This window comes from Bipolaris sorokiniana, assembly GCF_000338995.1.
Source record: "Bipolaris sorokiniana ND90Pr unplaced genomic scaffold COCSAscaffold_5, whole genome shotgun sequence".
In the NCBI taxonomy this organism is placed as follows: Eukaryota; Fungi; Ascomycota; class Dothideomycetes; order Pleosporales; family Pleosporaceae; genus Bipolaris; species Bipolaris sorokiniana.
The window spans coordinates 483,738-506,795 of NW_006911899.1; the positions used below are offsets into that span (position 1 = coordinate 483,738).

General features: G+C 52.3%; 11 protein-coding genes across 11 annotated transcripts; 5 read left to right on the forward strand and 6 right to left on the reverse strand.

Annotated features, from left to right (window-relative positions):
* Positions 1–1,087: 1,087 nt before the first annotated feature.
* Positions 1,088–2,426, reverse strand: COCSADRAFT_354626 (uncharacterized protein; the record flags this gene model as incomplete). The annotated part of the gene is made up of 3 exons (XM_007700404.1): positions 1,088–1,732; positions 1,787–2,325; positions 2,377–2,426. 3 exons carry the CDS (start codon positions 2,424–2,426, stop codon positions 1,374–1,376), a joined length of 948 nt encoding a protein of 315 aa, XP_007698594.1. The 3' UTR covers positions 1,088–1,373.
* A 1,000-nt stretch (positions 2,427–3,426) lies between these two features.
* Positions 3,427–4,080, reverse strand: COCSADRAFT_305748 (uncharacterized protein). Its single transcript, XM_007700405.1, has one exon. The coding sequence runs from the start codon at positions 3,888–3,890 to the stop codon at positions 3,534–3,536; it is 357 nt and encodes a 118-aa protein (XP_007698595.1). The 5' UTR covers positions 3,891–4,080; the 3' UTR covers positions 3,427–3,533.
* A 393-nt stretch (positions 4,081–4,473) lies between these two features.
* On the forward strand, positions 4,474–7,696 carry COCSADRAFT_305741 (uncharacterized protein). Its single transcript, XM_007700406.1, has 2 exons — positions 4,474–4,642; positions 4,708–7,696. The coding sequence occupies exons 1-2, from the start codon at positions 4,603–4,605 to the stop codon at positions 7,401–7,403; spliced, it is 2,736 nt and encodes a 911-aa protein (XP_007698596.1). The 5' UTR covers positions 4,474–4,602; the 3' UTR covers positions 7,404–7,696.
* Positions 7,697–9,816, reverse strand: COCSADRAFT_305745 (uncharacterized protein). The gene is made up of 2 exons (XM_007700407.1): positions 9,387–9,816; positions 7,697–9,335 (listed from the first exon to the last, which is right to left on the reverse strand). The coding sequence occupies exons 1-2, from the start codon at positions 9,682–9,684 to the stop codon at positions 7,990–7,992; spliced, it is 1,644 nt and encodes a 547-aa protein (XP_007698597.1). The 5' UTR covers positions 9,685–9,816; the 3' UTR covers positions 7,697–7,989.
* A 132-nt stretch (positions 9,817–9,948) lies between these two features.
* On the reverse strand, positions 9,949–10,971 carry COCSADRAFT_169935 (uncharacterized protein; the record flags this gene model as incomplete). Its single annotated transcript, XM_007700408.1, has 3 exons — positions 9,949–10,314; positions 10,362–10,664; positions 10,720–10,971. The coding sequence occupies 3 exons, from the start codon at positions 10,969–10,971 to the stop codon at positions 9,949–9,951; spliced, it is 921 nt and encodes a 306-aa protein (XP_007698598.1).
* Positions 10,972–11,473: 502 nt separating this feature from the next.
* On the forward strand, positions 11,474–12,572 carry COCSADRAFT_305878 (uncharacterized protein). The gene is made up of 3 exons (XM_007700409.1): positions 11,474–11,603; positions 11,657–12,137; positions 12,188–12,572. The coding sequence occupies exons 1-3, from the start codon at positions 11,588–11,590 to the stop codon at positions 12,444–12,446; spliced, it is 756 nt and encodes a 251-aa protein (XP_007698599.1). The 5' UTR covers positions 11,474–11,587; the 3' UTR covers positions 12,447–12,572.
* Positions 12,573–12,698: 126 nt separating this feature from the next.
* On the reverse strand, positions 12,699–13,661 carry COCSADRAFT_87180 (uncharacterized protein; the record flags this gene model as incomplete). Its single annotated transcript, XM_007700410.1, has 2 exons — positions 12,699–13,451; positions 13,509–13,661. 2 exons carry the CDS (start codon positions 13,659–13,661, stop codon positions 12,699–12,701), a joined length of 906 nt encoding a protein of 301 aa, XP_007698600.1.
* A 408-nt stretch (positions 13,662–14,069) lies between these two features.
* COCSADRAFT_35504 (uncharacterized protein) lies at positions 14,070–15,786 on the forward strand. The gene is made up of 7 exons (XM_007700138.1): positions 14,070–14,160; positions 14,211–14,286; positions 14,336–14,345; positions 14,397–14,596; positions 14,642–14,719; positions 14,783–15,511; positions 15,560–15,786. The coding sequence occupies exons 1-7, from the start codon at positions 14,089–14,091 to the stop codon at positions 15,652–15,654; spliced, it is 1,260 nt and encodes a 419-aa protein (XP_007698328.1). The 5' UTR covers positions 14,070–14,088; the 3' UTR covers positions 15,655–15,786.
* A 331-nt stretch (positions 15,787–16,117) lies between these two features.
* On the forward strand, positions 16,118–17,355 carry COCSADRAFT_354648 (uncharacterized protein). Its single transcript, XM_007700411.1, has one exon. It carries the CDS (start codon positions 16,197–16,199, stop codon positions 17,220–17,222), a length of 1,026 nt encoding a protein of 341 aa, XP_007698601.1. The 5' UTR covers positions 16,118–16,196; the 3' UTR covers positions 17,223–17,355.
* On the forward strand, positions 17,347–17,766 carry COCSADRAFT_35506 (uncharacterized protein). Its single transcript, XM_007700139.1, has one exon. The coding sequence runs from the start codon at positions 17,532–17,534 to the stop codon at positions 17,721–17,723; it is 192 nt and encodes a 63-aa protein (XP_007698329.1). The 5' UTR covers positions 17,347–17,531; the 3' UTR covers positions 17,724–17,766.
* Positions 17,767–17,956: 190 nt separating this feature from the next.
* COCSADRAFT_159110 (uncharacterized protein) lies at positions 17,957–22,725 on the reverse strand (the record flags this gene model as incomplete). The annotated part of the gene is made up of 3 exons (XM_007700412.1): positions 17,957–20,462; positions 20,510–20,808; positions 20,857–22,725. 3 exons carry the CDS (start codon positions 22,723–22,725, stop codon positions 17,957–17,959), a joined length of 4,674 nt encoding a protein of 1,557 aa, XP_007698602.1.
* Between the last annotated feature and the right edge of the window lie 333 nt (positions 22,726–23,058).

Here is a 23,058-nt window from a genome sequence, read left to right on the forward strand (position 1 = left end):
CGAAAAAAGAGCGAACAGGAAAAAGGTACCGATTAGACAGAGAGAGAAAGAAGTCAGACGCAAGAGACCGCAAGAAAGTATGGCTGGCCGGGTCTCACAACCGAGAGAAAATCAGGCGACCAGACCTACTGCCCATGTATCTCAGCGGAAGGAAGCTGGGAAGGGAAAAGAACGAGGGAATCACGTCAAGAAAAAAAACACGAGAGCTGATCGAGACCCCCCCCCCCCAAGAGGCCATAATAGCCGCAGCGAAACAAAGCCGCAGCAACTATGCAAAGCGCGGGCTCAGCCTGTGTGCCCAGCTCCTACTATCTACGCTTTCTCTTCCTTCGCTTCTTCAGCAGAACCCAAAGCGGAAACTAACGCCTTAATCTTGCGCGCGCAGCCACACCTTCATACATACACACTACAAAGAAAACAAAACGGCGGTATGTCTCGCGCCGGACAAGAGCGGGGAAAGGTCGCAAACCAGCACACGCAGAGAGAGCGAGCGAGCACATGCCGTACATGTCAAGTACGCCATCCACGCAGCCCAGCCTCTCCCATCGCACCCGCAAGGAACAAGGCCAACGAGAAGATAAACCTAGGCACATTTGGCGTGCAGGATAACCTCAGCACTAACGTCGAAGGATGCAGCCGCTCATTCGTGCGATGCTCAGCGGAACAACCACCTTTTTTTGGGGGCTGGAAAAAAAAGAGAGCGGCATGCCAAGCTGCATATCTCGCACATGTGCGCGGGGAACAAAGGCGAAGAAAGAGACGGGAACTTTGCGCATTTTTGGAAGAGAAAGTATATATGTAATAGGTGGGTAGCAAAAGCAAAAAGTATTGATTGTGGGAAAAAGAGTGGGAGGGCCGCTTGAAGCTCTTTCTCAGGTGGGTTGGGTGAGATTGGGAGTGGAAGCATACCCCGCATTGGGTGTTAGTGCTGCTGTAGGTGGCGGCGCAGTCAGGTGGCACAATTACGTAGAAAGGCTGACGGGCGTCTATTCCTGGCGGTTTTGAGAGGTTGATGGGAGGGGAGGTGGGAGTCGGAGGTTACATCATTTGTTGGTTGCAACTGCCCGAGGACAGCCTTATCTTATATTACCAAGACTCTCTCTTTTTCGGCAGCCGGGTATTCTGGATTAGTTAGGCTCAAGGGGGTAGAAAGGAGGAGTTGCAGTATTAAGTACATGTGCATATGTATGGATCTTTCTGGATTCTTGGGATTACTATTTCTGTTGTTTTAGACTGGGTATATATACAGGTAGATGGAAGCTAAATAAGTAAGGGTATGCGAGGATGAAAAACCACCCAAACGCGAATAGAACAATGCGGATAAATGTTAATGCACCGAATCCCAGCTAAATCGCTCCTTACAATCACTCTTCTCATGGTTGACCAGTCGAAACACCAAGCCCTTGACGGCTAGCTCGTTTCGCCATGTCGCCGGAGAATTCTTGTTGCGTAGGCAGTGGAGAAACGAATGGAGTGGCGTGTGGTGACTCGAGTTCTGAAGGGCCAGGGCGGGCTGTGGCATTTGCGGGGAGTTCTGAGAATCGTCGGTTGTCCATGACATTTGAAGCGCCGGCTGGAAGCTCAGAGAATCTGTTATGGGACGAGGAAGAATCCGCAGGGAGCTCTTGTGGCTCGGTTGCGTGGCTGGCGTACTGATGGTACGACTCATGTCCCTTGCCGGGTGAAGTGGCCTGGTAAGAATTCTGGATTGGAGCCGAGTATGTAGGAGGTGCTGCTCTCAAAGTTAGCTGGTGAAGCAGGGCGAGAAGCGAGTGAGTCGACATACGTGATTGACCTGCGTAATGCCCTGCGGCAGCACTGTGGTCGTTCTTCTCATTGTTGTTCATCATGGGCATCATGGTGGCAGCACCCATGTCGCCCTTTGTTGTCTTCTTGTTCTTCCTTTTACGGAGCACAATGAAGATGATGATTCCGATAATGGCCAAGACTACGACTCCTCCGACAACACCACCAACAATAGCGCCCGTGTTACTCTTGCCTGAATCTGAAGGGTTCTCCTTTTTTTCCTGTGATACGTATGTGTTGAATTGCTCTGGTCGCTCCATGAATGCAGGTACCAAGTCTCCTTGCGCACATGTTGCTGGTGGGGTTGCAGCGCAGGGATTCGTCTTGCAGCATCCCCAGAAACTGTCGCCTGCACTACATGTGAAGAAGTCACTAGCACTTCCGCAGGATGCATCAGGCCATTCACCATGGTGGGAGATATTGTAGCCGCCGGGTCGAATATTCCCTTGCACGCAACCTTTCGAGCATGGGTCCGACGTGCAGCATCCTACGAAATTACTTCCACTGGCACAGGCATACCTGGAGTTTGTCAGTGTCAAAGTTTCTATCAAAGTTGAGCTCAGTTATTACCATTTACCCCCGAGTGGGCAGTGAAAGTCGAAAAAGGACGCATTAGACATGATAGGCGCACAAAGTATAATACAGAATGTGCCCTTGGTATGCGCCGACTGCGCTTATGTTTATTGATGTGTACTAAGTGGAAACAAAGAGAAGAAATTACGGCCAAAGCGACAGCAAGCACAACAGGGAGATGGTCGATGTGATAAAGAATAGGACGAAGCAGGTGATTCAAAGAGGAACAGCACACGGAAGATGTGGGCCCCCTCAAGTATCCAGGCATGCAGAGTGAACGCCTGAACGGGGCGTACTTTCGTCTGCACGGCCTTGGAAAGGCGCCGATTGCGCCACGCACCAACCGAAGCCTGCGCATGACCTAATGTAGGCTAAATGTCTCTTTTCTCCATGGTGGCTGGTAGGGACTGTGATATTTTGGTATTTTGTGAGAAGCTTGGCCGCGTAGTTGATGCTGAAAGCTGAGAGAAAGCAGCCGAAGGAGCAACATCCCTGGTAACCGACCCGTACCTCGAGGCAATAGATGATCTGGGCAACTGAGCCTCAGCACAGCCCTTTTTTCCCTATTTCAGAGACAACACCACAGGTAGACAAGGGAAAGTCTAGGCGATGCCCCAGTTTACTGTACGCCTGAGGCGCCTGCTCGGAACAAAGGACCACTAAACAGTAGCTCATTGTCTTTCTTCCTTCTCTTTGCTATACACCTACATGCATTGACACTTGTCTCGGCACCAGCCAGGCGAAGATATGCAGTGTTGGGGGCTAATGGGCGGGTGGAGACGACATGTCATTTAGTGGCGTTCTTAATCGAAATGACAACGAAGATATGTCTTGGGAGGAAGGGGGCCGTTTCTCAACAGCCATACGGGCTATACCCACAACCGCCCCGCCCTATGTCAGCACAAACCAATGTTACCCCGAGGGGGGTTTTGGGAAATAAGGCTGAATGCATCAGGAGAATCGCCACTCAGAGAGCAATGTCGGCGAGTGCAGATGGGATAGCTAGTACCTCCGCCGATGTAGCGGTCAATATGGGCTGTGTGTTCAGCCGCAGTGAGCTCTTGGCAGTCGTGATGCGCAGCTAAAGTGTCTAGACAATCCACGGCTGAGGCGGTAAGGCGCCGGTATTCTTCGAAGCCCGCATTTGGGCAGAATCACAAGACTATTGAAATCTCGGGCCATGCCATTGTGGGCTTGGATGCGCAGAAATCACAGATGGCTGGCATTGCGAAGCCTCTTAAACCCATCTGTGCTGAAATGGTGCGCTTTGCTCCTTTAGCAGCTCCCACTGTCATGACCGAGCGACGCGCCCAAAACACAGCCCACGACGAAGACAGATTTATGCGAACAACAGACTGACTAGATGCGACTTTCTGGCGATGCGATCGACATTGACCACGCAGGCACCCGGCCGCACACGCAACGGCGAACAGTAATCCAAATCTGCCTGGAAGGATCGCATTTCGAGTCGCTCTGCATTGACAATCTCTTGACTGTTTCAAGGCGGCCATGTAAACAAAGCCACCTGTGCGCTTTGCGTTCCGGTTACTTGTAATGGCCAAATATGCAGCTGCTCTGGCAACCCGCTGCCACGCTGTGATGACGGAATTGTTGAACTAAAGGGCCGGGGTGCGCTGAACTCTCTTTGCACTGACGGTAGAGTACAACACCTTAGGTGGACCACGACGAAAGGATGAGCGTACCTGTATCCAGGCAGGTAGGAGGTCACGAGACCGATGCATGTCTGTCGACCATGGCGGCATGTTCCAAACTACTGGAACGTATGGAAAAGAAAAGAGGAACAGGAGATGACAAGGCTGCTCGTGCCAGCAGCTCGTGAAGATGGGGCGCGGCCAGGGAAGCTTGGACGCGTCAGGGCAGTGGCTAGCGCATCACCGCCGCGGGGAAGGGCACGATTGACAACACAGCAGACATACCGCAACCTCAGTCAGGGCTGCGAATAACAAGCTGTAGATAAAAGGAACTTGTTTCTTTGCTCGCTTACTCTCCCATAGTTTTGCATTTGCGCCGTACCAAGAATATTGGTGACGGCGGTGATGAGACAACCCTGCCCAACCTCCCCAGCCCCCCGCCACATATCCGGATCCCGATAGTTGCACCCAGCCATCTCGAGTAGAAAACTTGTCGCCGCCCAGCTGCTGCATGCGCTCACAATGCAAACATTCCTTCGTGACTCCACTTGACTAATCCACCCAAGAAGACATGAGTGGGGAGCCTGGATTCCAACTCAAGCAGACAAACGGTATGCATGCGGCTTGATCCCGCCTCACTACTCACCACCCACCCATTTACTCATCCCATTGCCAGTTTCTCAGCCCCAATTGTCCCACCAAAACTCGCAGCAGAGCGTTGCTGCTTCACTGACCGCCTCCGAAGGCTACTACAGCGCGTCGGAGCACGCGTCCAGCTCAAGTGAAGAGAGGAGGCCTGTCTACCAAACACCGCCCTCATACCGCCAAACACCAGCACAAAGTCATGAGCAATTGATCCCTCACACCAACATCCCCACAACATCACTACGCGGTGTTGGCATCCCCAGGCAACAGCTCCAGCCTCCGCAGCCTTCCTTTGTTCACGAACGCCCTCAGTCACCCGCAGTATCCACCATTGCCGAGGAGTCGAGGCCAGGAACCCAAAACGCACGCCGATCCCAGCTGATCCACGACATGGAGACCGAATCGCAGGCGACTACTCCAGGCCATGACACCACACCATACATTCGCTTCGCCATCGACCAGCTCACCCGAGATGAAGATGTCCGAGGCTCAAGAATATATCCAGAGGTCCGACCCGCAGTCGCAGTCCAAGATGATGATGACGACGATTACCCTGTCGAGAGAATCATTCCCGACAATGGGTTGGGATACATGGCACTGGAGCAACAGACACAGGAGAGAATGCAACAGCACAAGCCCGCACGCAAGTCATTGAGACACTCATATACACCACTCGCCACAGCACCGGCACCCATGGCTACGCAACCAGACGGGCCCCATCACAAATCCCACAAGTACAGGGAACAGCAGTCGCCTTCTCCTACTCGGGGACAAAAGGATGTTTTTGTAGCACACTCGCAACCACACTCATCCCTTCACTTCTTACCCGCCGTCCTTCGCCCGCTGTCGCTCGGCCTGTTCATTTTCCTATGCCTGCTCATGCTCGCTGCACTCATCTTCGCCGCTGTCTACTCCAACCGCGATGAAGGTTACGGACTGTGGGACTACGGTGCCTTTGGTGACACTCGCTACTTCGTTTTTCGATATCTCCCCACATTGCTAGGCATGCTCTTGTTCCTGTGGCTCATCCAGATCCAGGCAGCCCTTCAGCGCATTGTTCCGTTCATATCAATGTCTTCAGACTCGTTCCACCGGAGGTCCGAAGCTGTGTTTCTTCGACTGTACCCGATGCAGTTCGTTTTGCCAAATATCCAGCATTTCCGCGCTGGACAGCCCGGTGTCTGTGCCTTTTACATTATTTCATGGCTATTCGCATGGACGGTCCCTCTTCTTGCTTCTAGTTTCAACGTACGGTATAACGTGGTACGCTCCGCTTGGCGATGGGTCGCTGTACAAGGTGTCATCTGGACAGTCGTTGTTATCTACATCCTTCTGCTGCTCGTCTCGATCTACCTCATGGTCTTCCTCATGCGCAGCCCGACTGGATTGAAATGGGACCCGCGATCGCTCGCAGACATCATCGCCCTTCTGGAGCGCTCGAACAACCTAGGAGATTACAACAACTCGGAGACTTTCGACAAAGGTGACTGGAACAATGTTGCTAACCGTGCTGACCGCCTTGGCTACTGGACTACTACGAAGCGACCAAGCGACGTTTTTTACGGTATTGGAGAAGAAGGCGCTGAGATTCGGAGATTTCAGGTCGAGGAGGGACGCATCAGAGAGCAAGGACCAGACCGCGCAAATCTTGACGTAGCTCAGGGCAATGACTTTTCGATCCGCATGGATATTCGCAGCCCGAACGTGCGACTTCGCTATTTGCCCTGGTGGCTGAAGGACGGTTCAGTCATTGCCTGGATCGTCATCGCCTGTATCTTGTTGATCGCCTTCTACGTCATCAGCTTCGTGAACGATGCTGTTCGCCTCGGTTTCCTGCCTCGAGTCTTTGCTCGTACAGGCGCCGACGGTTTCTCCGCTTCGAACTTCCTGTACTCGTTCGTCCCAGCAGTCATCGGTCAGTTCCTCTTCCTAGCGCTCTTGTCGCTCGACTACTCTATTCGTGTACTACAGCCATACATGGCGCTCGCATCCAAAGGCGGAGCCACTGCTGAAACCTCTTTGTTGGTCGATTACGCCTGCCGCCTGCCCTTCTCAGCAACACTGGCTGCGCTCGAGAACAAGCATTTCCAAACGGCAGTCCTATCCTTTGTCTCATTCGCATCCATGTCCCTGCCTATCCTCGCAGGAGGCTGCTTCTGGACCCAGTACTACGGCGACGTGCGAAACGTCCGCGTCGCCGCTGAACTCCCCGGCTACTACGCCCTCTGCTTCTTCCTCGCTCTCTACACCGTCAGCCTCTTCGCCCTCATCCCCGGTCGCCGCCGAGCCGCACTCCCGCACCGCAGCAACACCCTCTGCGAGATCATCAGCTGGGTCTACCAATCCCCTATTCTCACCGACCGCGCCTTCGCCCACCCCCAAACTAAACCTGACCTCGTTGCTCGCCTAATGGGTACCACCTACGCAGAGCGCACCTGGGCCCGTTCTGTCGCTTCTCTCGTCCGTCCCTCCCGCAGCAACCTCCGACCCGACTCACTTACGGACCCTGCGCTGAAAGAGAAGGCGAGAAAAGACGGTCAGCATGATTCTCTCGTCGACCCGGGCACGATCAGATACGGCTTCGGTATCCACGTCGGCCGCGACGGCCTCGAACACCTCGGCATCGATCGCGTTCGCCGCGGCGGCGACAGAAGTGGTCGCGAACTCGTTATTTGGGAGGAGCAGCAGCATGATCACAAGAGGAAGAGTTGGACGAGTCAGGTGTGAGACACACTGTCTTTTGCACTTTACGAAACTGTTTCATCTTCACGGCGCAAAAACGGCAGTTATGATGATGACTGCTGATTAACCAAGACTTTTTCTGATGGTTTTTAGCATTGGTGTTATGGGTGTTTTTTTAATATGCATTGTAGCCTTGGAATCCTTCCCCCCTTTTTTTTTCCAAAGGATTCAATGGCTCTGGGTCGGCGTTGTCTTCTTCTTCTTTTCCATTCAGTCGACGCTGTTTGACTGCATTGCAATGTAACTGTACGAATCCCTTTTTTTTCTAATGATGCACATGGAGGAGGAATGAAAATATGAAGTTTTTGTTATAGACAGATGGATGGATGATAGGAAGGAAGGGAGTCAAGTCTGAACGTGTACATGGGCGAGGCGTCATTGCCGATATATGATAGATATGCATGGAATGAGGGATGACATGAAATGAAAAATCATCATTGATTGACTACTTTGCCTTGTATACTGTGCTTTGTTGATTTCCAAGTTGACTTTGCATGCTTATTCAGGACAGATTCAGTGCTCTCTCATCAAAGCAAGATAACAATAGTAATTGTACTGATTCCTATCAACCCTACACCACAGCAACAGGAGCAGCACCAACATCGACCCCTGTGAGCCTACTAATCTCCAACTCCCCATCACCCCCCAAATTATCCAACCCATGGAACCCCTCCTCGACTACCCATCGCTGCTCATACTTCATAAGTACTTTACACGCATTACCCACAACAAGAAGTCCAGGAGGTCTACTTCCCTCCTCCTCAACAGCCGCACAAACATGCTCGAGCGTCGTGCGTATGACCCTCTGATCGGGACACGAAGCGCGTTCGAGAACAGCGACAGGGAGATCTGCAGGATATGCTTTTGCGACTAAGCTGTCGACGAGAGCAGAGAGGCGGTGGAGCGACATGAGCAGGACGAGTGTACGGGAAGCGACGAATTCCGGGGGGTCGAGTGGAGCGCCTTTTCTACCCGTACCGGTGCAGATGAGGACTTGGTCTGCGATGCCGCGGTGCGTGGCTGGTATGGCGGCGAAAAGGGGTGCGCTGAGTGCACTTGTGATACCTGGGAGTACGCTGGGGATGAAGCCGTGTGCACGGAAGAAATCGTATTCTTCTCCTCCGCGACCGTAGATGTACGGATCACCTTGCTTTATCCGTACCACCACTTTGCCAGCTTTCAGTCCCTCCAATCCCATTTCTAGGAGTTCTTCTTGCGCTTTGTCTGCATTACCGGGGAACTTTCGTGCAATATGCACGGTTGCGCGGCGAGGTACGAGATCGAGGATGGGTGCGGGGACGAGTTTGTCGGCAAGGATCAGATCAGCAGAGAGGATGGCTTTGTGTGCGGCGCGAGTCAGGAGATCTGGGTTTCCGGGACCAGAGCCTGCGAGAATGATGCGGCCGACTCGTTGTGGTGCAGTAGCTGTGGGTCCAACTTTGGAGGGGCTGCTACTGGCGAATTCGCGGAAGAGCATGTTCACATCTGCGTCGGTGATGCTTGCAAGGCGACGCAGCGGCCAGTACTCGCATATTTGTGTGAGCCAACGCATACGGCGGCCCCGTGCTGCTTCCTTGCTCTCTTCTATAATCAACTTGTTAAACGTCGCCGGTTGTCCACTATCCTCCTCTTCGGCCTCCAAATCCTGTGAGAGTTCGGCTGCATGGTCTTCCTCCCATATACGTCTTCGTAACGTACCCAATCTCTCGACCGCATCACCTAGACGTGGTGGGAGAGATGCCGCAATCTCTCTCCGGATTCTTGCAGAGAGTTTGCAACCTTTTCCAGAAGTAGTGATACCAATCTGAAGAGGACCGTCGGTATGTGTGGAGAGGAGTGTGAAGGAGCAGAGATTCGGAGCATCAGCGATGTTGACTGGTATGCGCAGTCTTCGGCAGAGGCTCGAGATCTGGGTGGCTGTGGTAAGTCAGAAGACAGAACTGTGCAGAGTATACTGTCACCACTTACCTGATCCATTCTTTCCGCCAGAAGTAACAAATACAGCGTCTACTACACCATCCACCTCAGGACGTCCAAGTGTTGTCAAATCCTCATTTTGGAAACTCCGCTTCAACCATTGTACTTCGCCAGCCTCGATACGTTTCGCAAGGCCGTAGTGAAGGGTGGCGTCTTCGGGCGCAAGTAGTATTGGTTTCGCACCAACTTCTATTGAGCGTGTACATCGTGCACCGGCAAGTGGGTTGGATCCGACTATAAGATGGATGTGCGATGTCGCATCGACTGCAGTGAGAAGTGCAGGCGCCATTATGGAGATTGTAGTGATGCAAAAAAATACAAGATCCAATTCCAACAAGGAGGGGTAATTATTTTATGGGCAAAGATAATACTGAATGCGATTACTCCTCGGCCGCAGAATTGATAATGGGCATAGCGAATTGTTGTTCCGATAGCGACGAGCCGATATGGCGCGATCGCACTAGTGACATCCCCGCGGAAAAAGAAGGATTCTGAGTGGCATACTGACCCAATCGCCGATGGCGCAATTGGCTGCTATCACATTTGCGCGGAGTTAGTCCATTTGCTCGTCTCGACCCATTACAATGTTGAGAGCCTTTCGGCTGAGCATGACTGTGTGCCCAAGTGCGTTGAGCTTTGCCGAAGCGGATATCAAGGCTGGATCCTGACTTTCAACACGGATCTTCTCTTTGACGCGGACTTCGCGGTTCTTGTACGTGAAGGTGCGATCGGCTTCGTCATGTGTAGGGGCTCGTGTGCCGCCGAGGGCTGATGCAAAGGTGTTGCGGATGCTGAATCCAGTGAGTGAGCCGCTATCCCCCGCATGATGGGGCTCTAGTGTGCGGATTTCGAGGACAAGGGCAGCGTCGAAGACGAATAAGTGAAAGGATACGTTTGCGGGCAGTGGAGGATCAAATGTCTATCACAGTCAGCGAAGCTCCTAGTCTGTGCAGATATGCAGCGTACGTTTTCGTCGACGGGATTGTCCCACCATGAGGGCTGTACAGGTGAGTGGCCTCTGAGGGCAGCCTGTGCCTCGATTATGTGGTCGTGTAGTAGTTGGAGTTGGCCCGAGACGAATTGGGCGTTGGTCGCGTCCCCTCCCCAGGTAGCGACGTCGATGGCGTCTAAACAGCTGTTGATGGAGGTTCGTACAGAAGTAAGTTGGGGGACAACGAGTGTAGGTGCATGCGGTGCAGAGGAGATGACGAGGTCCCAGGTCAGTGAGCCCTTTGGCGGTGGGAGGCTTGCAAGACGGAGCTTGATGTTCTGGGGACAGTGAGTAGATGCTCCAGTATGCATAAACGGCCAGGCCATGACCTACGCCTTTGGTAATGCGCGTGCCGATGCGCGTAATGAGGCCCTTGAGGCTCTCTGAGCGCACAGAGGTCAACACCAGTGTAGACCCATTCTCAGAGGGCGCAAGCAGGGCAGCACACTCGTCGAGGCCGGCTTTGAGCGACTGCAGCGTCTCACGCAGCTGGGCAAGCAGCCACTCGAGCTCGCGCGCTTGCGATGCCGCCTGTTCCTGGGCGAGACGGTCCTCGTCGACGGGCGGCCATATCGCGGTGGACATGACGGCGGTGGGTTTCCAAGGCAGGACACAGCACCCGCCCGCACACATACACAAGAGATAGATGCAGCAAAGCAGCAAGGCAGGATTCCGTCTTGGTCAGCCACACAGGCGCGATGGGTGGGCGTAGAGTCGACGCAGCAGATCTCGCTTCTATCCGCCCAAGGCCCGGATCCCTGCCTTGAATCAGACCCTCCTTCTTGCAGCCGGGCGCAACCTTTCGATGCGCCTGCATCTTCTGCTAATTACTACATACTTTACGGCCACTGTGCATACACACAAACGGTGCCATCTGCCGTCGTACTTCTATCTGATCCATGAACCCTTTTTCCCTGCACTTGCTGTGTGCCTCGGGATGATGCAAAGCGCGTTCAATAGTGTCGTAACCTAATGAGGTCACGAAGCTAGCCACGACGCCAGAGAGCCGACTCTCCCACACCAGCATACGTCATGGCTTGGCCGGACTTCTTAAACCAGCTCCCCCAGACCCTTTCAAGTGCACATGTTCGCTGTCCATCTCCAATAATAATAATATAGGCCCTTGTGCAACCCTGTCAATCATTGCTGGCACTGTCCTCTTTGTTACAGCTCTACAGTTGGATATCCTCCTCTCCCCACCATGGCAGGCCCGGCTAGTATGCAGTCCCGCTCTTTTCCGCCGTCGCCTATGCGCTGACATGCAAAATAGGACCCTTGCTCGCTATTGCTTCGCTGGTGCTCGTTGCTGCTGGCCTTCTCTTCCAGTTCTTGACAATCCTGACTGGCGGCGTCAACAAGTCCCCTCTCGACAGGTTCTACTTCCTCGAAGCCTCCACCAACGGCATTCCCAACGCTCGCAACCCTTCTCGATGGACCTTCTTTGCTATCTGCGGTGAAAACCCAAGCAATGGCCGCAATGCAAACTGTGGCTCACCTGTTCCCGCTCTTCCCTTCGACCCACCAAGGAACTTCGGCACTGAGCAAAACATCCCTGATGCCTTCCTCGGCACGAAGCAGTACTTTTATCTGTCTCGCTTCATGTTTGCCTTCTACCTAATTGCTCTTTTCTTTGCTGCCGTTGCCCTGCTTTCGGGTCTCCTGGCTCTCTTCAGTCGTCTTGGAGGATACCTATCATCTCTGATGACCTCCATTGCCCTCTTCTTCCAGGCCCTCGCTGCTGCTCTCATGACGTAGGTTTTCTACAGAATACTAGCGCCTGACAAATACTAATAATCACTAGTGCATGGGTTGTCAAAGGTCGCGATGGTTTCCGGTCCGCCGGCTTCCAAGCCCGTATCGGCCGTTACCTCATGGGATTCACATGGGCTGCTGTAGCTTGTTTCTTCCTAGCAACCATCATGTTCTGCCTTGGTGGTCGTCTTGGTGGTGATAGCTCTTCGAGGATGCGCCGCAACCGTTCCACAAAGTCGACCCGCAGCCGTGGAAGTTTTCTAGACACTGATTCCCAGCGCAGGGTCAAGAGCGACTACTCTGTATAGACTAAGAACTAATGAGGAAGGAGACAGGACTCGGAGGCGTTATCCTGGAGCAACTGTCTTTTCTGCCACGATATCCACGATTTACTTCAATATACATGTACAAGTATAGTTACTCTTATAATAGCGAGCAACCACATAATGCAGTTACACCCTATCTTAATGACGACAACATCTGCATAAAAAATCAATACAATCATCCGTGGATAGGCATTCTGAGTTCCTTTTCTCACTAAGCGTCCACTTCTGCTTTGCTTATGCCGTCTTGCTCGTAAGCTTCTCATATGCCTCCCGATATTTCGCCGCAGTCTTCTCCACGACGTCAGCCGGAACCTCGACTCCCTCCTTGCCCTTCAACCCATTACTCGTCAGCCAGTCCCTCAAAAACTGCTTGTCAAAGCTTGGTTGCGCCTTGCCAAGATTCTGCTCCCAAGTGTCCTTTGGCCAAAACCTCGAGCTATCCGGCGTCAGAACCTCGTCAACCAGCACCACCTCGCCCTTCTCATCGATACCAAATTCGAATTTCGTATCAGCGAGGATAATTCCTACTTCTCCTGCGCGGGATGCAGCAGCAGTGTAGATAGCCAAGGAAAGCTCCTCGACCTTGCTTGCAATCTTCTCATCCCCAATCATCTCCCTCGCCTTCTCAGGACTAATATTCTCATCCTTGCCACCAACCTCTGCCTTTGTACTTGGCGTCCAAAGTGGCTGCGGCAACTTCTGTCCTTCAATCAACCCCTCCGGCATCTTGATGCCATTGACGGTCCCAGACTTGGTGTACTCTGACCACCCAGATCCCGTGATGTACCCACGGACAATAGACTCAATGGGCAGAATCTGCAGACGGCGAACTTGCATGCTGCGGTCCTTGAGGTCTGTCTGGCTTGCAATGGCTGAGGGAAGATCATTGGTGAGGAAGTGCGTTTTCAGTCCAGGCACTTTGGTAGGTAGGTAGTTAAACCAGTAGATGGACATTGCTGTCAGTAGAGCGCCTTTGCCTGGGATTCCCTGACCATCTTGTTAACACCAATCACTTGCAGTTCTGCGACTTTCCTGGAAACTCACATTTTCCATAATCACGTCATAGGCTGATATGCGGTCGCTAGCGACGAAGAGCAGGGTATCATCATCAATTGCATATAGATCGCGCACTTTTCCTGATGCGACTTTTGGCAGGTTGCCTTGAATTTCGATGTTGGTGACGGCTTTGGAAGACATCTTTGGCTGTCTTTGTCAAGGGCGTTGAATTGAGTTGCTGGGATGACTGGAAAGGAAGTTTTATGCATGAGTATTTTATGCCCTGCATGAGGAATTGGCGGGGCGAGTGTGGCGCAGGCGTTGTGGCGTCAGGTAAGCAAGGCGCCTGATTCTGAGAGCTGTGCAAGGCCGTTTGTTCTAGTTTAAAAAACCCCAATCAAGGATTTCCCTCTAATGCGTCTAATTATATTAGGAAGGGTTAAAATATAGCTTTGGCTTCGTCTTTAAACTATCTCGTCCACAGAGAAACTACGTCAGCCGAATCAGGCACGGCGCGTAGATATCATCACACCAAACTCTATTCGGCAGCCTAACCCCATAACCACACCTCACTCAAACATCCTTCCATCACTTCTACACCCCTGTAGGTCCATATTACCATCTCCACATGTCTTCGGTTCAGTTCACGGCACTGATACGCCTTCCATTTATTCGGGGCGACTTTGAAGATCCGCCACAGGCAAGTTGCCCCTGTTTGCCTTTTGAAGGCATCATCTGACTATTACCTAGGCACAATGGGATGCCGAGAAGGATCGGCAACTCTGGAAAGTTATATCCAAGTCTTCAAAGACCAGTGATTTGAATTGTGAGTATACTATGATGTTCATCCTTAACCATAAACTGACATGGTATAGGGGTTGAGTTGTACGCATGTGCATCATAAATGAAATGACAGACTTGCTGACTTCACCGTAGAGCGGACAAGTTCCAGGTTCCGCCCACCTTTCTTCTGCAGCAAGCAGCATGGTTGTACGAAAGGCATCTTGATCATGTTCGAAACCAGATGAAGAAGGTCAGCATCACAAATGCTGCTCCGTCATCACCTACAGTCGGCAGTACCATGACTGCTGTGGGTGGTGTGGCCATGCGAAGAGGCGGTAGCGCCGGGTCTGGGGGTACGATCTGTTCCCACGATAGTGTCCGTAACTAACCATGAGTAGCTGGAAAGACACCATCTGCCTTGTCTGGGCGTTCGAGAGAGAGCCCTAGTTTGCGTAACGCAGAGGTGGCGACCCCTGGTAAGCATCTCAGATGATGGACTGCAGACGATTTTAAGAGATAAGTCTTTTAACAAAAATTAGCTCCTTCTCTTTCGAGAACACCCTCTACAACTACAATCACTCAGTCTAGAGCACATGCTCAGGCGCCTGCCCGAACATTGTCTACTCGGTCTACCCAGCGTCCCAACCTGACAAGCCGCAAGTCAGAGGAAAGGGCTCAAGCCTCAAACTTACCTCACCCAAGTTACCGAAATGATGAGGATGTATCACCCGAGATTCCGGAATCATCGTCTTCAAGCTCATCCTCTTTATCGGATGCAGACCATCCAGTTCACCGCAGTCAATTGTTTAAGAGACCTCCTCGTTTTCAACAGAAGCGCCCACGAGATCTTGCTACGTTTGATGAGGGTGATGTTGCGCAGGAATTTGATGAGTCTGGTTCTCATGAGACGAGTTTGCCCTTTGCGTCTGCTGCAAGAACGCAACCAAGTAGCAGCAAATTTGCACAGGACGCACAGTTTCGCGGTAGTACTAAAGCAGAGCAAAAGGCCGTACTTCCCCATCGCTCCAGGACCGATCCACCATCGAGACAGAAGTCAATTGATGTACAGTCTCTTACTACTGAGACAGCATCGTCAATGACCAGCTCAGGAGGGCCTCCATCGGCAGCGAAGAGTCCCATGAGTCCGCCTTTAGGTCATCGTGCAGCGTTAGGTCGGCTCGGTAGTCCAAGGAGTGGTGGACCGCGATCTAGAAAAGAAGGCAGTGAAGGCACTCCCAGTATGGGAAGTAGCTTCAGTGATATTGATGGTTAGTTCTGGATCCAACTGTAGATTGACACAAGCTTATTTCGAGCAGATGCTGGAATTAGTCAGTCGGCTCTCGAGGAAGCGCTGCTGAGCAACATGCAACATGGGCGAATGAGCACATTGAGTCGCATGTCGAAGTGGTAGGCAACGACGTATTAGGTATTGTAAAGTCTTGGCGATCGTAACGGAGTTTGATTTATACAAAGAACACTATCACCACTCACTATAGCTTTAGTATTGTTTGTAATTCAGTTTCACCTTCTTAACAATCGCCATAGCCATCTAGCCTTGACGTTAACTCACCACCTCACATCGACCGTTTTCCAAACACCACGTTTCTACAGGTACTGTTTGTCACACTAACTCAACTGACCAACATAGCCGTCATGGAGCGAGGACCATTGCTTCCAAGAATAATCATCTCAGACTACACAATTACCCCCCAAATAGCAACATCATACCACGCGATCAAAGCTTTTCAACCAGAGAAAGAGGACACTATATTCTTTGGCCAAACTTACAAGCTCATAAAATCTCTCCTCACACACCCTCGTTGCCTGCACCGCCGCGGCACCTCCACTTGGCCCTGTCGACCCTGCGAAACAGCCTTCACAAGCAAATACTGGACCTGTGCCGCCCTGCTCCTAGACTACTATGCCGACTTTTACGCCCACGATAGCGCGCTCATGCAAGCGATATGGTTCCACCTTTTTGACATATGGCAGGAAAGCACAGCATGGCTTATCGACAATGCGGTATTAGAAGTCAGAGCACAGCAACAAAGCAGTACAGCAGACACAAACACAACGATGCTGCGTGCGGACCGAGTCCGATGCGCAGCAAAAGCCCGAGCATTCGTCAAAAACGTCAAAGACACAGTCGAACTCGTCGAAGTAGTCCTCTGGGGCCGCAAACAAGGCACCAACACCGCCGCCGCGGCGCACCCAACCCAAGAAACTATCCTTTACGACCCGCGAGGTGAGGTATGGCGTCCCAATGGTGAATACGACACCGGACCGTGGATCAGCGGCATAAAGCCATGGTGCCAGTTCTTATACAACGACGGACCAGGCGTAGCGCCTCTCCCTATTCCTCCCAGTCTCGCAAAGCAACAAAACCTCAATCCCAACAGTAGCAATACAAATAGAAAACCGGACAACAGCAACCCAATAACAACAACCCGCTACATCCCCCACCCCGCCATCGCAATCCTAACCTCGCACACCCAGCGCGCCCGCGCCCTCGCATTAGCCCACTATACCGCTTTCACACCCGAGGAAACCCACGTCTCCCACCTCAAAGAGTTTGATGCGTACGCCCCTGTTTTCCCAACCCCAAGACACCCAGTGCATACGTGTACGTCGCCGCTGACGGGCCACACGATGTCGTACGCGCTGGGCAACGGCGCGCCGCCCGTGCTGCGGCATGTCGGGTTTGCGGATCCGGAGATGATGGATGAGCGGGCGGACTGGAATCTGCTGGATGAGTGTGTGGCCATGTGTAAGGGGATGGATCCGTATCTGGGGGTTAGTGGGGAGATGGGGGATGCGGGAGGGGAAGAGGAAGAGGCGGCGTTTGATGTGTGGACTGTGGTTGAGACGAGAGTGGATGGCGAGGGAAGGGAGGGGGGAGAGGTGGAGTTGGCAACTATGTTTGATAACTGGTGTGGGATTAAGGAGTGCGAACTTGATTCTTCTCGGTCAAGCAAATGAGGTTCAAAGGGGAATGGTCACGGTATATGTACATATTGAAGCCTCGACAGGATCAACAAACAATATTTTGTCTTTCATTTCTCTTTCTGGAATATCTACACTAGCTAAATGCCTTTAACTGTCAAGCTACCTAATAACCAAACACCACGCAAATATATAATAAAATATCAAAAAAACAATATACATAGTTCCACTTAAGTTACACACACGCCATTTCGCACGCGAGGTTTCCTTCATTTCAAACGCCCATAGCTCACATGTTAATCTTATATCGCAGCAGAGCTTTCTCTTTCCATCTCCAAAAAAGAAATGCAAATAAACAATAACACACACGCAGCATACATAAATAATCCTAATACCCGAAACCCATTTCCTACCAAAAGCCCTAAAGATAACAAAAAGAAACGCTGCATGCCAAAATATGAGCTTTGCGAATGTTTCTTCTTCCCTCGCCCATATAAAAAGAAAAAGGACAACAACAAAGAACAAACTCCGGTGTAATGCGATGTCATAAGCAGATCATAGCAGTCAACCCGGGATAACGCCGTGCTTCATGCTCTGGAAGACCAAAATCCCCTCCAAAAAAATCACAAATCTGCTAGGAGAACAAACGAGATAACGAGGGTACGAAAAGAACATACACGAAGCGAAGGTGGCCTTAGAAAAAACCCTTCCCTTCAGAGTATGCGATGGGATCGGGTTACCGTGGAAAAAAAGTGCCGATAGAGGATTCATTATACCCTACGCGCTCCAAAGAGACTCAAGTTGATTGCAGTCTCATTCCCAGTGGGATTGCCTGAGCTCTCTGCTAGGATTTCCCATCTCGGCTGGACGAAGGGGTAATGTCGGATTTCCTTCTCTTGCTTCAACTGCAATTTGCCAGGCGCCTGCGTGACTGCCTGGCCCTGACCCGCTGCAGGGGTTGGGCGTTGTGAATACACAGGCGAAGGTTGCATGGCGCGCTGTTGCATCTGCTGCATCTGCTGCATCTGTGAGAGTGGTGATGGGATAGCCTGGCCTGAAGGTGTTCGTTGGAGCTGGGCGGGGAGCATCTTGTTTTGTGGATGCTGTGAGTATTGCTGCATGTTGCGCGTTTGTTGCGCTTGCTGAGCTGCCTGCATTTGCTGCTGTCGTTGCTGTTGCTGGCTCGCGTACCGTTGTTGAGGTGTCGGAGATCCCGTAGCCTGCGCTTGCGGATTTTGGTACGGTGTCGGCTGTCCTTGTAGTGGTGTAGGTGTCGGTGGCTGTGACGAGCTTTGATTTGGAGGAGCGTTGACGGGCCTTGCAAGCACGAGCCAGCCATCAACAGGCGCTGTCACCCCAAGAATAAAGACACAACGTGAATCATTCGCGAGCCGAGCACCATCCAGCCGAGTGACATGGAATCGGACATCGTCGGAGATGTAATCTGAGAGGAATACTGTAACGTCAAACACATGTTCAGTGATTGTAGGATACAGTTCCAAAGTGGGGTGAGTGAGCAGGGCCGCCATGGCACTCATCATAGCCGTCTGGTACGGATGTGTAGCATTGCTAATCATTGTGGAAGCGTGGGACACTGCCAATCGGAGTAGAGCCGTCAACCAAGCGTAGAAGTCCAACACTGAGAGCTTATTGTCATCAAGGGCTTGAGTCATGCCCTTGAGCCTCTCAACTAATGCTTGAAGCAGGCCAGATTGTTCCGCATTTTCAGCGCCCTTGCTGGGAGTTAGATCGATGACAGCGAGGAACTTCTGGACCATCTTGGGCGAAACAATCTCCGACTCTTCTGGTTTGGTAGTCGACATTGCAGTCAGGAAAGCGGAAGCATTGATAATCTCACGCTCTGCATTCTGTCGTATCTGCCCTGTCAGTGAAGCGTCTAAACTCGCAAGAAGCTCTAGTCCGGATGGCCGGTCCTCCTCTACTGCTGTTCTGATAGCATTGAGAAGGGTAGCAGATAGCGCCTCACTGGGGCCCGCAGACGCGTTCGCTCGGGAAGAGAAGATTCGTTCAATGGCCGCCTGACAGATGGGCAATGACAGCTCGCTAGCAAGTAAAAATACCGCAGCCACCTGCTGTTCAGGAGGTTTCTGAGATAAACCTAAATGGTCGTTTGGATCAAGAAGGGTATCTAGCGACTGATTCAGACAATCACTCGAAACATCTTTACTTAGCTTACTCAGACATCCTGGATCGGTAGCGATGTGAGTGTTCAGAATTGATAGCACCGGCCTACTGCGCAGCAAGCTTGCAAGCTGTGTTTGAGTCTTGTGCGAAGAGATTATTGAGCCAAGCCCAATCAGCTCACCCAGACACTGCATGAAACGTCCTTCAGTCTCTAAGCATAGCTTTCGCTGCTCGAGGCGATATCGATACGCATCTTGGGGCGAACATGACTGAGCCAGCGCATCGGACGGCAGGATAATGTGCATACCCTTCAGCGCGCTCTGGAAGCAACCTTCAGATGGGCTTGTCTTAAACCTTGCAACGCAGGCTCGCAAAGTTTCCAGGAAAGAAGTCAGAGCAACACAGCCAGAGCCAGCTAGGGTGGGCAGAGCTACTCGCAAGCTGTCGGTTCTTTGAGCCATCAAGCTCGAGGCCAGCCATTCATTCACAACCATATCAAACGTTGGTTCATCGAAACAGCGGAGTCGATGGAACCAGCCATGATGGCTGTTCAGATGCACAGAACCCTTGCCTGAATGCTCTTCTATGTTGCTTACAATCTTGCGGAGTACTCGACCCATCATCTGCTGGTCCATACTGGTACCACTAGAAAGGATACGCTCAATTTCGTCATCAGAGGAGGATCCTGTCTGCATAACTTCACCCATGTTATCAGAGGCAGGCGAGCAGGCAACAAGCGAGTTACGCTGACTGAGTTGACTCAAGTCATAGTTGAGAAGCTGTGGGAGCTGTCCATCAGTTTGGGCGGTGCGAGCTAGACTAGCAAGGCTGAGCAGGAGCTCGCGATCGGGGAATCGGATCGTTCGCAAGGCGGCATATCTCGCTGTAACTCTGGCAAATAGAGGATCGAAAGCACCTATGGCACGGAAAGCTTTGGCGTGGTAGTTAATCGTGTCCGCAGTGGAAGCAAGAACACTGGAATCCAAAGATGAAGTCGTGATGCCGACAACGTCCGCAAGTATAGCGAGATCTCCAAAACGTTCGAGGTAGGACCTTACAATATGGAAATCCAACGCCGTTAGCAAGGATACTGCAGCAGTCTCTTCTCCTGGTGCATCTTTGGTAGGTACACTATGGACAGTTAGCGAACTACCGTACGTGTTAATAAAAGGCCTTACTGCTCGTTGACTTCTGCATACTGAGCGACTTGTCGACGTAACCAGATACCTAGCTCAAACTTCACGGTCGGACTAAGCTTTTCTAGCTCAACTTCGTTCACGTCCATCGTGGAACTGTAGAGCCCAAACAAACTAGGTAAAGTCTGAGACATCATATGTTTGGCGTAGGTAAGGGCTCTTTGCTCCAATTCTGCAGAGTGTACTGTCCCACGAAGGAGGGTGCTCCGTAGTGTGCGAATCTGATCAGGAAGGCCAGTAAGGGGTATCTCGGTGACTAGACGCAGTGGCCAGGAGGCAGGCTGGAGACGGATTAGAGTAGACTCATCACGCTGATGAAGGCGACTTACCACAGAGAGATCTGCACCATGCCCTACGGATCCAGTAGCAATAAGCCATTGCAGGTAGCGTCCAAGCGCGAATGTTTTGGAACGAACCAGTTCTGCGACAACCTTGAAAAGAAGGCTAGGATCGCCTGTTGCAACCCATGTCATTTCGCGCAAATACGAAATAATGCCATCATACACATCGGCCCCGAGATGGTTCCACCGCCGAAGTAACCGAGTCGCCAGATACACCCTGTGTGCACCTTCTCGATAGTACGTGCAAGTCCAGCTGAGGAGAACACCGATTAGGCGGGGCGCATCTGCAATAATCTCCATGCAGTCGTAAGACAAGTCTTCGATGCGGACTGGCCTATTGTAGTCAATAGAGTCCAAGATGCGATAGACTCGACCGGCGGGTGTTTGTGAAGCGAATGATGGTTTCTGGGGAGACTTTAACAACCTGCAATTTCGCTGCTCAAGTCTCCGGATGGCTTGGGTGACGTGTGCATGGTTCCGCCTCTCTGCAAGTTTCTGGAGAAGAGGACTGTACTGCGTCCATGATGTCGGGAGTAGTAAACATGCTGGTCGTGTTGCAAGTAATCTGACAACGGTGTTCTCCAGATATTGCAAGACAGCCATATAGGGGCCCTGTTCCTCTAGCCGATAGATCCTGTCAAGTTGGTTGAGCAGCGACTCAGCAAGACGCTTGCCGCGGCGGCGGCAGCACGTAACATCCGCCCAGTAGTGGGAGATGGAAACAACCAACAGCCAGATGAACAGACGCTCTGATGCACACGTATCTAAGCCATTGACTATCCAGTCGAGAAAGTGGTCGTCGTCCAAAAGGTGCTCTTTGTAAAGATGGGTAGCCAGTTGAAGGGCGTACGTGATTCGTGGTTTCCAATCGCCTTGCCCTATTCCACCAATAACACCGTCAATGAATTGCTCCACGGAACTGGTCCAGCCTCTTCCCCACGTCACAGTACCAGCCTGTCCCTTTCTCTTGTGAGCGCGCAGCTCGTTGATACCCACGCACTTGGCCAGCCACAAAGCTCGCGGAAGCGGTATGTTCTTGTTGAGACATTGTTCCAACAGCACCTTGCCAGTGAGTCCATGGGGTATTGTGCGGCTGAGGCGACGAAGACCCGTGGTCGGATTTGCTAGATCGTGCAGCCACTGCTCACGAGTGGAATCTCTAAGTGTTAGTCGGGGTGGGGGTTTGAAGGTGTTGGGGGTCTGTAAGCGGCCAGTCTGTTGCCTCTTCTCCAGGACGGCCACAAATAGGGTGGATAGTGTACTGAGGCCAGATTTGTTTTTGAGGTTGTTTATCAGCGAGGGCCGAGCAGTATTGGACTCGTTCATAATCTGAGGCTTATTACTGATACCTGTCTTGACAAGCGCCTCGGACAAGTTATCCTCGGCACTATTACCAGTCCACGGGAACACATCGGCAGCCTTACCACCGGGAAAATGGACGGGAGGCGCGACGGCTTCAGACGCGCCTGGCTTTGGAGTGTCCTTGACTCCGGAGCCGCCGGGCCATATGCGACGCTGTTGAGACGCATCTCTTAGATGTATTGAGCCCGGGCGTGGGGGAAGGGGCAGGTTCGCGGTCGGCTGATAAGGGAAGGCGTGTATGGGCATGTCGAGGGCGTAGTTGGGCATGGCGGTATAGAAGAGCGGCGGGCGTCCCCGCGGGGGAGGGCGCGCAGCATCGTTTGCGGCATTGTGTGTGGGAGGGCGGTCGTCTTCCAGGGCTGGGTCGATGCAGTCGGGCTGGACAAGCGTTGAGATGGGCTTGGTCGGCCGACGCTGCACCTGGGACCGAGGAGGCAGGCCGCTACCACGATTCTGAAGAGATTCGTGAATCCCCGGGCCAGGTCGAGAAGTCATCGCACAGGGGGCGACTTCATTGTTGAATCAGGCGCATGCAGATGGGCAAAGGGAGGGTGCCGGGGCTGCGAGGGCTGGGCGAGCTGGGCGAGCTGAGAGGCAAGTGTAGATGTATAGATGCAGATGCAGATGCAGATGCAGATGGGAGCAGCAACAGCAGGGCGACGGGGACATGTGCTCGCGACTCTGGCCAGCACCACACGAGGAGAGATGTGGTGGTCGGGAGATGAGGAGGGTGGACGGGGTCGAAGGATGGACGACGTGAGGCGTGTCGGCTAGTGGGCAGTCTAGAGGATGTTGCCAGTCCAGCAGCGGAGACGATGATCCGGTGCT